This window comes from Strix aluco, chromosome 23 (assembly GCF_031877795.1).
Source record: "Strix aluco isolate bStrAlu1 chromosome 23, bStrAlu1.hap1, whole genome shotgun sequence".
Taxonomy (NCBI): Eukaryota; Metazoa; Chordata; class Aves; order Strigiformes; family Strigidae; genus Strix; species Strix aluco.
In genome coordinates, this window is record NC_133953.1 from 1,058,353 (window position 1) to 1,074,044 (window position 15,692).

Below are 15,692 nucleotides of genomic sequence, written 5' to 3' on the forward strand. Positions count from 1 at the left end.
AACCGTAAATACTGCACGGTCACGTTTGCTTTCCTGCTGCCCCTGATGTCTCACCAGGATGAGCAGCTCCTCACTTGGCTTCCCCAAAGGCAGCCCCTTGGGAGAGCCCCACGGAACCCCGCAGAATGGGGGGAGCAGCCCAGGGTCTCCCCAAGAACTGCCAGCCCAGCCAGGGCACCCCAGGGTGGTCTCGGCTGCTCAGCCCTGAGTTACGGGGGGTTCGGCTGGGGAGACCCCAACGCAAAGTCCTGCCCCTGGCCTGAAAGGTGCAGGAGAACCGGGACGGTCGCGAAGAACAAAGCCCAAACGGTGAAGAGTGCCGGGGAATCCCGCCGGGAGCTCGGGAGAGGAGAGGGAAGCGCTTCGTGTAACCTTGGAGACGGAGACAGGAGCCCAAAGCGGAGGGAGCGTGGTGCTGGAGCCGTGGGGACGGGCGGCAGTGCAGAGGGGCTCAGCGAGGAGGAGGAGCGAGCCCCCTCCCCAAGCCGCCCCCCGAGGAGGGAGAGCCGGACAGAGCACCCAGGAACGGAGCACGGAGCGTCGGGAGGGGCACGGGGAGGATCTGTGGAGAACCCGTTCGGTGCAGAGGGAACGGGAGGGTCAGGCAGAGGAGAGAGCAGACGAAGAAAGGAGCGAGGTGGGAGAATAAAGGGAGCCAAGCGGAGAGGAGACGTTGATGCAGGAGAGAAGAAAAAAGATCAGATATGAAATACGGGAGAGCAAGGATAAAAGCTGTAAAGAGGCTACACCAGCGCCCCAGCCGCCACGACACCGCCAGAATTGTCTGTCTCGTTGAGCGCTATATCTGTTTTGATAAATCCGAACCATCACCGCACACCATTTCTCCAGAGCAAGCAATTCCTGCAGTTCCCTCAGAACTTGCGCTGACTTTTTCTCGTCTTGCTTTCCATCCACCCCATCCCGCTTGCTCTTTAGTCTTCCCGTTGGGCATGAATCCCTTGGCACAAACCTCCAGATTCTGCCCCGCATGGCCACCAGCTCAGGGAGGAGCTTTTCACAGAGAAATTCCCAGGGGCCCGGCCACGGTGCCCCAGCTCCTGAGGCACACTGTTGCCCAGTGGCCACTGGCCCCAGCCTGAGCGTGGAGCGGGCTAGGAGACAGCCGGCACCTGGCCAGAGGCATCATCACTTCTAGGAGAGGTCCATGTTCCTCTGTGCTCACTGGGGGTAGAGATTTCTAAAAAGAATTTTTAAAAAGTTTAAATCGGTGAGCTCTGGAACTCCCTGGGTGTGAACGGTGGCCTTGCCAGTCCGGGCTAACGAAGGCTGCGCACCGAGGCTGGTCCTACCTTCCCGAGCATCCTCAGTGAGGCAGAGCCAGGAGATGGCACCACGTCACGGGCAGGTGACAGCGCTGGGAACTGGCTCCAGGTGCGGGGTCACCTCCCGCCCGGTCCCCACGCGCCTGAGGGACCACGTCCCCCCTCCGCAGCTCTGCGGGGAGCGGGAGCCCGGAGAGCCCCGGTGCTGCCCCACCAGCCCCACCACGCCACGTCTGCAAGGGACAACTCGGTTAATATAGGGCATCAAACAGCCCGCAATTAGCTCTTGATCTTAATTACACGCATTACTGATGAGCTCATCAACTTAATCTAATTAGTCTGCAGAGCTCAATTGCCTGTCCCTTTTTCTGAAATAATGTGCAATGTAAGCCTATTATCCCTTCTGATAAAACCTGTTCGCTCACACGATTTGTCAGCCAGGCGCAGCACTGGCCGCGGCACGGCCGGCCCTGCCACGGGCACCCACGCAGCAGCGCCCGCCCCGTGCCCGCCGCGGCCCTCTGGTCCCCAGGGATGGGGGAAGGTGCTTTCCCGAGGGGAGGACACCGGGCTCAGAGGGACCAAAGCGCCGGAGCTGGGGGCTGCCGGGTGCTGGCTGCGTCGCTGCCGAACGTCCCCCTCCCACCAGCCCGCAGCGGGGCTGGGCAGGGCCAAGAGCCGCGTCACCGTCCCCGCTGTTCGCGAGGCAGCGCCTGGGCTCCGAAAATACCGGCGGCCCTCAGCCCCGCGGGTCCTGGGCAGCCCCCGGTGCCGCAGCCACCCTCAGTCCCGAGGGTCCCGGGCAGCCCCCGGTGCCACAGCCAGCACCTCCCCCACGGCGCCGGCGCTGCCAGCAACCTGCCCTCGCCCTCTCCCGGAGCAGGAATCAATGAAATCCCCTAAAAGCTCATAACTCGGAGGTAATTATAAGAAGCATCAATTACCCAGCGATGTGGGTTTCATGAATTCAATTAATTTGCATAGTGATCGATTCAGGCGGGTCCTCTCCGGGTCCCTGGAGGAAGTTAGGACATTGTTCTGCACGCTATTGATTTTACAATGTAAAACCAAAGCGCGCTCTCCTCTTATTCAGAGCTGCTCATTCAGCCATATTAACTTTCAGATCATTTATTTTTGTATGTCTTTCAACTCTGTTTGTTGCTATCACACAAATGCAGAGTATTACATTGTAGAGAATAATTGAATCAATACAGTCATGGTACTCTGGGTCTCCCAGGCTCGCAGGAGCGCGAGCTGGCAGGAGCCCGCACGCAGCCGGAGAGGGTTTTGTTTTTTTTAACCTTTCCAGTTATTAAAACGCTCGTCTGGCTACATATTAACTTTCTGCACCGCGGCTGTTATTGTTTCGCCTGCATTGGAGCCGGAGACGCCGGCACCGCGACCAACAGGCGGAGAGGCCGGTCGCCTCTCTCCGCGCATCCCTGCGCCCTCGGCCGAGCTGCCGCTGCCCGGTGGCGGGGCCCTGTGCAGAGCCGGCCTCAGCCTTCCTCGCCCGCAGGTCTTCCTCGCCCCGTCACCCCCATTCCCCTCGCCCTCCTTCTCAGTTGCAGGTGGCCACACGCAAATAAGGGACTGGGAGAGAGGAAGAAGCCCCTTCAAATGAAAAGCCACCGCACAAAGGCAGAATCCTCCTTCAGATTGAAACGGCTCTGAAAAGAGACGCGTTTTAATTCTGCTTCCCCTCCCACTGGGATATTAGACAGCTAAATACCAGCGCGCCTGTTTCCTTCAGATAACCGGTTCCCAATGAGCACCCTAATTGTCCCCGGCCCTTCTCCGGCACCGAACAGAGCAGGTCATTTACCGCCCGGCACACGCAGCTAAACACAAATCCATTTTCCAAGGGAAATTTCTATTCTTATCTGGGCTCTGCAAGAGGGTCGCAAGCGGCCCCTGTTAATTGAAGCTTTGATGTTTGTTGGAGGAGGCCTCTAATCAGCTCGGCAAAGGGCTGAGACACCACACCGCGCCTGCACCGCCTGTGCCGGGCGCCGCCGGGCTCAACGGGCCGTGCCAGGACAGCTGCCGTGCCGGGAAGGGCATCCAAAGCGAGCAGCGAAGGCGCAGGGAAACACCACCTGGGCAATGAAGGGCGATGAGCCGAGGTGCCGCGGGGCACCATGCCCTCGGGCCCGGGCTGGTGGCCAGGGCACGCACCGACCTGCAGCGCCGAGCGCCCGCCCATGGACATTTCCCAACGACACAGCGTCTTCTAAGCGCTTTGGCTCGTCTGCTGCAATATCCTCCAGCAAATCAAGCATCCCCTTCTTGGGATGTTTTCAATCTGTTTTATGTTGATTTTAATTAAAGAATTTGAAACTGAACAAACAGTTCGTAGCAGGTGGCCATACAAGTGTGAAATAAGCAAACTGTTCTATTTGCCACAAACTCCACCAGTAAATTCCTTCAAATTAATCCCAGCCTCCAAAAGGCTCATGACTCCGACTCAAGCGCCACACAAGCCAGGCTCTGCCATTCTCCAAATATTTGCCTTCATCCCAGTGCCAGGAGCAGGAGTGGCAGAGAGCGGGGATGTGCAGCGGCCCCCCCCAGCCCCGCAGGGCTTCCTCTCCGCCCCCCCACCCTGTGAGGGCAGGGCCGGGGATTTCCTGAGGGGACAAACTGCACCCCAGCTTTGGGAGCGGCTCTGGCTGCACCCCGTAATGCTGCCTGTGTCAAGCCTTGCCAAAGAGGACCCCATCCTCCTCCTCCTCCTCCCGGGCAGCACCCCTGCCACCACTGGCTCCGCGCGAGGACCGGCGGCTGCAGAAAGCGGCTCCCACTGTAACCTTGACGGTGCGGCGGCAGCGAAGGGCCTTTACCCAGGTAACGGGCTCTGCATATTGATGGCCCCGGGGGAAGGCAGAAGCGGAGCACAGATGCCCACAAGCTTTTCTTCTTGCAAGGCTGCGCCGGAGATAGCTCGGGGAGAAAAAAAAAAGAAGGGAGAAGAAACGCACACACACGTTCCTCTTCATCTCAGACGCCTGCCCTCTGTCAGAAACCTTATCAGCATCTTTAAGAGATCACGTTTTGCCGTCTGGCGACGCCGCCTCCCTCACCGACGGAAGGCAGAGAGGAGCTGCCAGCTCAGGCGGTGTCTTGGGTCCCGGCCCTGGAGCAGTCGGGGTGTGGGGGGACCCCATGCCCGTGCGCTCCCCGGTGCCCAGGACCCCTCGTGCCAGGGCCTGGGAGCATCATCGCCAGCTGCCGGCGGTGGCCGTTTACGTGTCCCTCCTGGCCCGCTCTCCCTGCTGTCCCACGCGCTGCTGGCTCTGCCTTTTTAATGTCATTCTCTGTCGCTCCCTGAGCACCCCCCAGCTCTTCCTCCGGCCATGCTGGTTTCCATGGCAGTGGCAAGCGCTGACTGCTGCTGCCTGTGCTGCCTGCAGCATGAGGCCCTCTGCTCCCCACCACCTTCGGGGTGCCCATTGCTCCGTGTCCCCAGCTCTGCCCGCCGGCCTCGCGGGGAGCAGGCAGAGGCGAGAAGCCACCAGCCCAGCCACGGAGCTGCCGAGCAGGAGGTGACCAGCCCCCTGCTCCGCTGCTTTCAGCGGGAGAGACCATGTCCGTCAGGTCCTTCCCTGCCTGCCATGCTCAGAGCTTGTCCAACATCCAACCGCTCCTGTCTACCCTCCCCGGTGACCCACAGCCGGGAAACCAGAGCAGCGCTCACGGTCAGCCCGCGCCCGCAGGAGCCAGCCGAGCTACCCAGATAATTACAAGATGTTCGGCTTTCCTGGGATTATCGTCGGTTTTTCTTCTCTTCCCCTCAATAAATATGGATGCGCAGCTGCTGCTGAAAAGAATCAACAGAGGGGCAGGCCATGAGCCCCATGCGCTGCCCTCCCTACACGTGCTCCCAGTGCTGCCTCTGTCCTGCATTCAGGCAGGTTGGAGGCGGGGGGCGGAGCGGGGATTTTCTCCCCAGACACCAGGCTCAGGTGTTTGCCAACACAAACCCATCCTAACAAAGGCACTGGGAAGGACACGGGATTTAACAGACAAGTGGGCAGCGCTCCCTCTCCTGCAGCCTCACCCCAAAGTCTGGCAGGAGGCGTCAAGACTAAACACCCTCTGCGAAGGCGTCGCTGAGCGCCTCATCCCACCCGTTCCTCCTGGCCTTTAAAGGCGAGGATCTGCTCTACTCCATATATTAATCTCCTAATCACTAAATTAATTTCCATCTCAGTTACAGCACATTCAGACTCTATTAGTAAATCATGTCCTAGCTGCTTAGCAACTTTTGTTAGAAGATTCCTATTAGATCATGTTTCAAACCGACGGAGATGGAACAGCTATTATCTTAATAAGTTAAACATTAAAGGCACGACGGTGGAGATGGGGAGCGCTCCCGCGCTCGCAGCCACGCGTGAACGGCCTGCGTGTGCACGCCCCACATGGACCCCCGCTCCTCCCGCCGCTGGGGGAGCCCACCGCAAGCACCCCAGGGCCCAGCTCCGTGCCGCAGCGCATGTCTGTCCTCGCTCCCGAAGCCCAGGCAGAGCTGGTCCCCTGCTGAGCTTCATTTCAGCTTCCGGGGCTGTCATTACGGGCAGAAAAAAACAGGAGTGTTTGCTCACTCATCTGTGCACCGATTTTCATCCAAGCCGGCGGCGCAGTCCCCTGCTCGGGGCAGGAGGGGGGCACGGGGCAGAGGGGCGCCCAGCAGCACCCCTGCCCGTCTGCGGAGGAGCTCAGGACCCACGTGGGGGCTGGAGCCCAGCTCAGGGTGCCCAGGCAGTGCCCAGGCACCGTACATGCCACCAAGCCGGGGCGAGGAGGCCATGCCCGCGAGCGCTCACTGCCGATTGCCTCCGCCACCCGGCCCACGTCCCCCCTCGTCGCGCCGCACGCCGGCTCCTCCGGCTCATTGGCGTGAAATTTAATTTGCAACAATCAGCTGGAGGTGAGGCAGGCGCCGAATTAGCTCGACGTGATGCTCTCGCCTCCTCCCAGAGCCCCTCCCCACCAGCAGCAGCAGGGGCAGGCGGCCCCCCTGCCCCATCACACCCCAGCCCGGGGCTCACACCCGCCGGGGCCAGGCCAGGGCCACAGGAGCGGCAAGAAGCCGCCGCGCTCCTCCTGCCTGCTTACACGAACGACGCAAGGGGTGAGTTATGGCGTGGCTGGATGCACACATATTCTGATAAGGAAGAATAATAACTTGTCAAAGATATATATGATATGTGTTTTCTTTCCAGACAGAATATATATTGGGATAATTCATCAACTCGCCTGGCACTGGCCAGAAGAGAGAGAGAAGAGAAGAAAACCACAATAAAAAGAATCCAAGGCAGAAAAACCCCTTGGCACTGAGCGCTGCCTCCCCGCTGGATCCCTCTGCTCCGAGCCGTGCCTGGCGGGGCCCCCTGGTCTGCTCCGCTGGATTTGGGGTGCAGCTGGCAGGGGGTGGGCTCTCCCTTCGCCCGGTGCCGGCTGCGAGCAGAGCCCCAGGACGGGGAGCAGCAGGGCAGGGCCCTGCAGAGCGGGAGGAAACGGCTCCTTCCAGCGGGCAGGACCCGCTCCCCGCACTGGGCACCCGCTCGCGGTCTGCAGGCGGCCAGATGGCGGAGCCACGACGCACTCGCCGCAGACACGCCCGCGCCCACAAAAACGGCCAGATTTCCTTCCCGTGAGCTGAGGGATTAGAAATAAAGCTCCTCGCCAATTAATCAGTAATTACTTTGTTTGCAAGACAAACATGCCAGTAAATAAAAGTCAATGCAAGGCAGAGCGGCGCTGAGTGGGCGCGGGGCGAAAGCTGGGGCTGCGTCCCCGGCGGGTGCTGGAGCGAGTCCGTCCCCACCGTGTCCCCTCCCTCGGCGCCGCTTCACCAGCGGAGACTCACGGTCTCAGCGCACACGGCTGCAGCTGCTCCGCAGGGGCGGCGTGCCGAGACCGCTGCGCTGCGCTGGAGACGGCCCTGGGCCTGGCCACGCTGTCACTGCCGACAGGAATAAAACGTGAGCGACAGAAAGAAACACTTGTTTGGGCCAGGGAGGAAATCGAAATGGCCAAGGGCCCCACCAGCCCGCGGCCCGAGCGCGCAGAACGGCGATGGGGGAAGCGCGCTCCCGAGGCGCCTGCCCCGAGGAGGAGCATGGCACAAACTCTCACAGCGGGGTGGAAGCCGGCACATCCCGAACCCACGAACCCAGGCACCGCAGGACGCTGCAGAAGGGGTTTGGGAAGCAATCTGTCAACTGACACGCAAAAATATATTACCAATTTCAGACTGTGATTTGCCTGCAAGATTTTAATCCCTGAGATGTTATTGAAGGGATTAAAGTGTCAGCTTTGATCCGCGCGTTTGGATGGAAACATAAATATTGCCGGTGCTCATCCTCCCGGCGCCCCGGTCAGCACCCGCTGTGCCGAGGGGAGCTGCCGGCTGTGCCCACCCTCCACGCTGTGCTGGGCCCTCGCCGGTTCCACAGGGACCTCTGGCCCCCCACCCTCCTCTGGCAGCCCCTTTGTCTATCCTCGTCCCCCAGCCTGACCACTGCTCACAGGGTGGCGGCTGCGTGGGAGGAGGCGGCCGCCGCGGAGCGTGAGAAGGAGCAGGATTTGGGCGGTAATCCCGTCTATCCTCCCCGCACGCTTGGTTGATCACGTCGGCCCTCTCCGCTGCCGGGCGGCGCGACTGGGCTTCACGCCTCCCCACCCGGCTGGAGGAGCAAACCCTGCTCACGTCGAGCTGTTAGGTGGGGCTACGAGTGTGCCCGGCCGCAGCTTCCCTCCACTCCGCTGTCGGGGCCAAGGGCCAGGCCCGATTTTAATTTGTTCCAAGCCCCCAGTGCTGGCACGGACGAGCAGCGGGACGAAGGTCCTGGGCAGCACCGAGGCAAGAGCAGCAGCAGGGAAGAGCAAACAGCTTCCAGCAGCCGGCAACCAGCGCTCAGCCAGTCCCCCCAGGAGTGTCAGGCGAGCAGGGCGAGACCTGGAACCTCCCTGACGTTTTATCCAGGGGAAATCTGGATGGACCTGCCCCAGGTTTAACTCTGGTCTAAAAGCACTGGTGCGGCTGGAGAGGGCTGGGGGGGCACCGCTCCGGTGCAGACTCCACCAGCACACGGATGCGCCTGGGCTGTGGGACGCACGTCCCTGGTGCAGGCCCAGCCCCAGCACCCCCAGCCACGCGGGACATGGCCCTGCGTGGGGCTGTGGTGGCACAAGCCACGTGTCCGCTCCTGAAATAAGCCGAGATCAATGTTCTGGGCAATTTTATGATGCAGAAATATGCAGCATAATTCAAGTGAAACAAATGAATCTCCACTTGCTCCCCTCTCCATTTTTCCTCTCCTTCCCCCCCTCATTTGATACCGCTCCACATGGCAACATCAAACGATCTTTGAATATTTTAGCTCCTGTAAAATATTTATATTATAATGCAAGGAAGGAAATCGGTCGCTTCCAAGCCATGTAAACATATGCCTTCCAACAGCTGGAGCCCTGGCAGCGCTCGCCGGGCGGGAAGCGGCTGCGCAGCTGGCGCACGCCCCGGTATTTCAAACGCTCAGTGGCTGAGCAGCACCGGGGAAGGGCAGGGAGGGGGAGGACCCAGGGCTCAGCCCTGCGTCACCACCCAGCGGCCGGGCAGCCCTGCCCCAACAGCTGCCTCTGCCCTCCTGCCCCTGCCCCGCTCGAGGGTGGGCAAAGGGGAGGGGCCAAAGCCCCCCAAAAAGCGAGGGGAGGGCGAGGGCCTGCCCTCCGCCCCGGCAAGGCAGCGCTGCCTCTGGCCGAGCGGCGATTAACCGAGGACTGCCATTAAAATGTCACCGAGAAAATTATTAAGTTAAGGTAAACCACTTCCACATGTCAAAAGCAAAGGCAATCAGTCGCAGGCCTGTCCCCCTAGGAAATTATGTGGAGTAATTAATCAAAAAGCTAATGAGAAATGTGTTTTCTTTCCCAGCCTAACACCACATCATATTCTTATTAGCCAAGGTTATTACAATAGTAATCATGCATGCTCCGAGTTCAGATTGGGTTTTTTTGCTCCACTGCCACCAATTTAGAAAGCCATTAATGGAAAAGATAAACCCCGATACACAAACCAGCCCTTTGTGGTTATTCACCCGGCGCGTGAGCATCGCCGCACGTGACCCCCGCCCCGTCAACACGTGTTCGGCGTCACCCGACGACGGGCACCCCGCGGCGGGCACCGCCGGCCCCGGCAGACCCCCGGCATCGCTCCCCCGGTGCCGCAAACCCGGGGGCACCCCGCTGGCTCCTGCTCCGCTCCCCCAGCCCTTTCCCGGACAGAAACAAGCACCCGAAGCGCAGCAGCCTTTCCAGGCCGGGGCTGTTCCGTAAATCTGGCTGTAAGTGGGTAATTTGCTGGGTGCGATGGGTTCCCCCTCCACCCACCTCGCAGAGCAGCCATCTGCCAATCTTGCCAGCCCTAAAGTGCGCAGTCAGCAGCCCGGCGAAGGGAAAACATCCCTGCTTGATATTCAGCATTAAATAATTCAGCCCCCTACAGAGAGACCGGGGAGAAGAATGAGTCTGACAAAAAATATAAAGATTTCCTATGCCATGTTAAAAATGCAGTGACCTGATTAGCTCGCTGGAGAGCTGCTGAGCCACGGCAGAGCAGCGTGGGGAAACCCGCTCTCGCCGTGACAGCAGAGCAGAGAGGACCTCGCTGGGGCAAATACAGCTCCCCAGCGCGCAGGAGCGCCTGATCTTCGGGTTTTTTTTGGCTTTTCTGGGCCAGTGGTGCCGCAAAAGGGTGTTCCCTTGCCCAGGGGACATCTCACACCTTCCCTTGGCAGTCGAGCAGCCCAGCGCCGAGCCCCCCTGTCCGGCCTGCCCCCCTGCCTCCCCGCCTGCCTGCGACGCTGGGGAAACCGCACGCACGATCTCTCCAGGATGTTTGGCAGCTCCGGCTTTGATGTGCGGATTAATGAGAACTGACACCTCTGGAGCAAAACCTTCAGAAGCCCAAAGGCAGGGCCTGGGGCAAGACTGGAGGGGACGACACTCTCCGTGCGCTCCCTTTGATCGCTCCACGCTCGGCTTCGCCTCCCCGCAGCCGGGCAAGAGGGCGGCACGGGGCCAGGAGCCGCGGCTTGGCGGGCTGGCGGCAGAGGAAGGCCGGTTGCCCAGGACTGGCTGGCCCCAGCGGGTGCCACAGCGTCACCGAGAGGCCTGGCCAGTCCCTCTGGGCACCATCACTGGGGCTGGCTCTGCCAAGGCCCGCTGGCACGTCAGCCCACGCAAACACCAACATCCCGGCGCGAGGCAGGACCCGGGGAGCTGCGGGAGTCCGGGTTGGAGCCACCCAACGCTACTCGCGCGCTCACGGCCGGCTGCCTCTGCCTTGCTGCCCAACCGCGGCACCGGTGCGGGTCACGGAGGCTCACCTGCGGCGCTGGAGCGGCACCGGCCGAGGACAGGACGCAGCGTCTGCGTGGCCTCTGTCTGCCACTGGGGACACGGCTCTTCTGCGGGCTGGGGACCTCGTGGCGCGGCACTGGAGCGGGGCTGGATTTGGCCAACCTCCCGGCACAGCACTGGCCCGACTTCGCTGGCGGGGGAGCTGCAGCACGCTCGAGCGCACCTGGAGAGAAAACAACAACATTGTCATCAAAACGGCCCAAGGAGGAGCCGAGGCAATACAATAAACACCCTCCTAATCTGCTAAGGGAGAAACCTCCAGGCACGACACTCCCTGGCACCTCAACAGGCACCGAGGAGCATGGCCGGGGCGAAGAGCGAAGAGCGAAGAGCTGCGCTCCGTTTACACCGAGCAGGACAAGGAAAGCTGCAGCCGCCAAGAGCCTCTAATCCCCCCCTGCAGTGGGGGTCCCCTCCGCCAGCACCGGTTCCCCACAGCCCCCAGCCTCATGGGGAAGGGGTCCCTCAGGGCCGTGGCGGGGTGGGGGGAGCCCTGCACCCACTGTCTGCAGCACCGGCACCAGCGAAGCAGGGGGTGGGAAGGTCCTGGGTGCCCGCAGGGCGCAGCAGCCGGGGCCTAAGCCCTTTAAGAAGAAATCTATTAGCTGGTAATTACATGCAGGCTAGAACACTACAATTTTATTACGGCTATAAAGCACTCCACAATTATAATCTGTAATTTCTGCTGTAGGGTGTTTACTGTTAGAGCAACACCTGATTTACAGCCCCGCACCAGCCTGGCCCCGGGGCCGAGGGTCCTGCCCAGGCGCCTCTCCCGGTGTCCCCCCAAGGAGCCACCAAGCCCGCCGGGGCCGTGGCCGTGGCCGTGGCCATCGCAGCGGCGAGGGGGTAGGGCAGCCCTGAGCAGGAGCCCAGCCTCGCCCCGGGCAGCCCTGCGAGCCCCTGGCCACGCTGCCGCGGGGACCCGGCCCCGGGCGGCCGCAGAGGACGAGCCCTCGCCGCCGTCCTCACCTCCTCCGCCAGAACGGGAGCCCAGGCCGGAGGGCTGCGGCGTCGGGCAGTTCTGATTTCTGAAGTTCCTCCAGAATGAATATGGATGCACATCTGCCTCCGCTTAGGTGTGACAAATTGTTAGACGTTGCGTTAAATTATCCCCAAACTGCATCCACCGCTGACACCCCAACTGCCCTGGGCACGGGGCGGCTGCGGCCCGGAGCTGCCGCAGGATCTTTCACTGCCTGGAAGAAAGAAACGCTGCAGACTTCTGGTGTTTCATCAGTATTGTGCAGATAAAGCCCTCCCCAGCCCGCTCCTCCTGGAGAGGACGAGGGGCCGTTCTGCCGGAGGCAGGGGCTGCCCCCGAGGCCCCTCTCCCTGCACGGGGACATGATGTCGTCCCCAGGGGTGGCAGCAGGGCTTGGGGGACTGCGGGGAAACTGAGACACAGGAAGCTTTCCAGGCGCCCAAACCGTGAGCCCGATTACGCGATGCCTTGCTCTAACCGCCAGATAACACATCTAAAATGTGTTTATTTCCATCCAGGCTGCTTTTTAATTTGATTATTTATCTCCCGTTTAGCCTTTGACAGATCAAAGGCTCAGCGGAGGGGAAGCGGAGCTGGGCTGCGCATGAAAATGAGCCTTGATACATAATTAATTAACATAAAACAGTTTCATTAGGAGATGGTGTTACATGGCTGTTTGTCTTAAAAATTTAAGCTGTGTAAAGAGCGCGGGGGAAACGCGTCTCCCCGGCGGGGTGGCTGGGGAGCCCCGACACCCGCGTCCCAGCCCGGCGCCGGCTCCTGCCTCCCCCCGGGGAGCAGGGCGAGGGGCCGGAGCGCAGCCCCCTCCTCCTTAATTGCGGGCAATGGCTCCTACCCTTGATTATTAATCTGTTTTTAATTCTATTAAGGGATGGCCAGGAGAAAGAGTATCAATTTTAGATTAACAAGGTTATTAGCACTTAATTATGTGAGGTGTCTTTGTAATTGAAAAGGAAAAGAGGAAGCGCCATAAATATCCCCAGCCCCTGAGCTCCTGGGGGTTTGCGGGTGGCTCTTTATTCACCAGGCTGTGGAACCATAAATATTAAATATCTCATGAAAAAAATTACAAGGCAGAGAGAGGATGCCCTCTGGATATTCCGTCGCCGAATGTTCTTGCATTTACAAATATTCATTAACTGGGATCTGCAAAGTTATTTCCACCAAGACTCGGCGAATGAGCAAGAGAGAGAGAGGTTATTTAAAAAAATAGAGTCTAGAGTAAATATTATTAGTAATTTTTATCTCTGCGTGTCCCTAATTATTCCATAATTAGGGAAAGTGCACATATGCATATACAATCACTAACCTGGCAGTCTCGGGATTTTCGCTGCCGGCCCCGCTGCAGGACAGAGGCACCGGGGAAAGCGCTTTTCCCCCAGACTGAGCCGGGGCGCGCGGGCCCGGGGGGACCCCGCCACGGCACCAGCCCCCCGCGCTCCCCACTGCCAGCCCGGGACCCTCCGCGCAGTCATCGGGCTCTGCCGAGCACCCGCCCCTCAGAGCAGCTGCCGGATCGAAATTCAAATGACACATCTCAGGCTCTTTTTAATTAAAAAATAATAGGAGATCTCAGCAGGAAACCGGTACGATAACATGTCGCTTGTCAGGACCCGATTTGCTGGAGATATTAAAAAAAAAGAACCCAGAGCCAGGCAGTCGGGAGCAGCCGCACATCCCCCCGCCCAGCACAGACGCGGCTGGATGGACAGACGTGGACGGACGGACAGATGGACGCAGCCCTTCGCCCCCCACCCCTCAGGTCACCCCCCTGGGCAGCCCCACGAGCACCCAGTGCCCCGGGCAAAGCCCCCCACTCCCGGGCAGGGGTCTGGGGGGCAGGCGGTGTCACACTCCGGGAATTAAGCTCTTAATCTTCACCAAACACGTTACCGATGAGCTCATCAACAAAAATCTAATTATTATGTGTGAGGCCAGGCTTAATTGCTTGTCCTTGACACGAATAATGCACCACGTAAGCCTATTAGCCAGTGTAAGCCTATTATTATTATTATCGTGCTCACTGTCAAAAGTATAAAAGTAAAACAGTTGAACAGGGGGAAAAAATAATGTTGTGCAATTAGCAGCAAAACACCAGACAAATAAGCTCATTAATTGTTCGAGGGAGCCGGCTCCAGCAGTCACATGCAAGTGCCCATTTTGGGGGTGGTCGGGGCGCTGCCCCGGAGGGACGGACAGACGGAGGGCGGTGGGAGCGGACGGACAGACGCGGTGGGAGCGCGCGGCCGCCCCGGCGGCTCCTCCAGAAACGGGGAAACCAGCTGCGAAAGCGGCTTCTCAGCTGAGCGGAGCTCAACGCCCGAGCGGGACTTTGGGCCGGGTGCCGGCAGGCGCAGGGTCCGGGCGGCAGCTCCCCAAAACCAGGCACCGGCCCGCGCCGACCCTCGACCTCCCCCCAAACGCCGCTCGGCTCCTTCGCATCGTTTGCTAATTAAATCCCACTAATGAGAAAATCAGGATGCAGGAGCTGGCTGAGCAACGCTGCCTCCTGCGCACGCACTCCTCCCGGACTTATCACTAGTCACAGGATGTTTACAATAATTTTTAATTTGCGCAATTATTAATCATTTTTCTATCTGCCTCATTTGCATAATAATTACTCTGCTCGGTGTTTGCCATGACTGTGAATGACAGTGTTTTAAATTAAATTAAGATTTTAATATTCATTTTTTTTTGGTTAAAGCTAATCAAAGTTGCCGCTCGCTGCCAAGACCGGGGCTGCTGCCCTTCCAGAAACGCTAATGAAGAGATCCGCTTCCCCGTGGCACTCGCTTTGTCTCCGTCACCTCCCTCGTCCCAGGGGATCCCGCAGCGTCTCCCCAGCGCTCTGCCACCAGCACGGCTCAGCCGCGACACGGCGGGGAGGGGAGCGCGGCGGGATGCAGGCCACGGGGACGAGGTGGCCGGGCACCCGCTCGGACCTCGGGCAGGCTGGGCGCTTCCCCAGGCCCGGGGGACAGGCAGCACGGCTCTGCCACCCGCCTCGGGCCCCGGAGTCACGCTCGAGGCAAAGAAGGGCTGTTTCAGATCCCAGGTTTTACTACTCCAACTGCACCCAGACCAGCTGTCTAGTATTTGCTGATTTGTGAGCATAGGACGCACGTTAAAATGCTGAAACGGCACCGTCCGAGCTCTCCCACACCCTTACTGTGTGCAGATACAGCTTCAAAATATCTGAGAATCAAAACAAATACTAGGTGTACTGTATAAATTCAGAACTGTAACGAATCCTCCTACGAGGTCTCTACAGTAGCACCTCTACCTAAAATCTTAAAAACTGCAGCCTTCAGAAATTTATGCTGTTTTCCAGGTACCAACTAAAGGGCTGCGCCTCACAGCAGCAGTAAGACGGTTCTGCCTTCCTAGGGAGCAGCTTCCCATCCCAACTGCCAGGCGAGGCAGCAGCTGCCGCCGCCGGCTGCCGTGCCAGAGCACGGGCTCTCCGCAGGCAGCGCGGGCCGAGCATCGAACCGGGGCCGCAACCCTCCACCCCGAGGTGAATTCAATAATTCCACAGTATTTTTCTCACATCTCCAGAAGTCTCAGTCAGATAAGCGAGAGCAAAAATGAGTACGTGCCAAACGTAACCCCACTCTTCGAGGTCGCAGCTGCATCAAGTTATAGGAAAAAAAGAACAAAACAGGATTTTGGTGACAGAAGGGGAAAGTACAACTGGAAAACACGCCCGAGTGCAGAGCAGCTCTGAGCACGCCGCAGCTCTGGCTGTCGCTGCTGCCCCGCACGCTGCTGCTGCCCCGCACGCTTGCCTCGCGCTCCCAACCCAGCTCCTGCCCGAGGGGCTGCGGCGAGGCCCGCGGCAGCAGGGGAAGGGCGAGTGGCTCAGCGGGGCCTCCTGGGCTTGGCTGGGCTCCGACAAACCCCGCAGCTCGCTCCAAGATCGACCGGCGGCGCCTGGCTCCCCGTTCCCCTCCCATTCCCAGCCACCGGCCATGAGC

General features: G+C 59.8%; 1 protein-coding gene across 1 annotated transcript in view; it reads right to left on the bottom strand.

Moving 5' to 3' along the window:
- Positions 1-12,058, bottom strand: part of LOC141933679 (uncharacterized) — a 168,784-nt gene extending 156,726 nt beyond the window's left edge. The window contains exons 1-3 of the mRNA XM_074848559.1: positions 11,831-12,058; positions 11,682-11,783; positions 10,676-10,872 (exon numbers count right to left, since the gene is read on the bottom strand). Of these exons, the coding sequence (XP_074704660.1) occupies positions 10,676-10,872; positions 11,682-11,783; positions 11,831-12,058 (527 nt within the window). The remainder of the gene's footprint in view (positions 1-10,675; positions 10,873-11,681; positions 11,784-11,830) is intronic.
- Between the last annotated feature and the right edge of the window lie 3,634 nt (positions 12,059-15,692).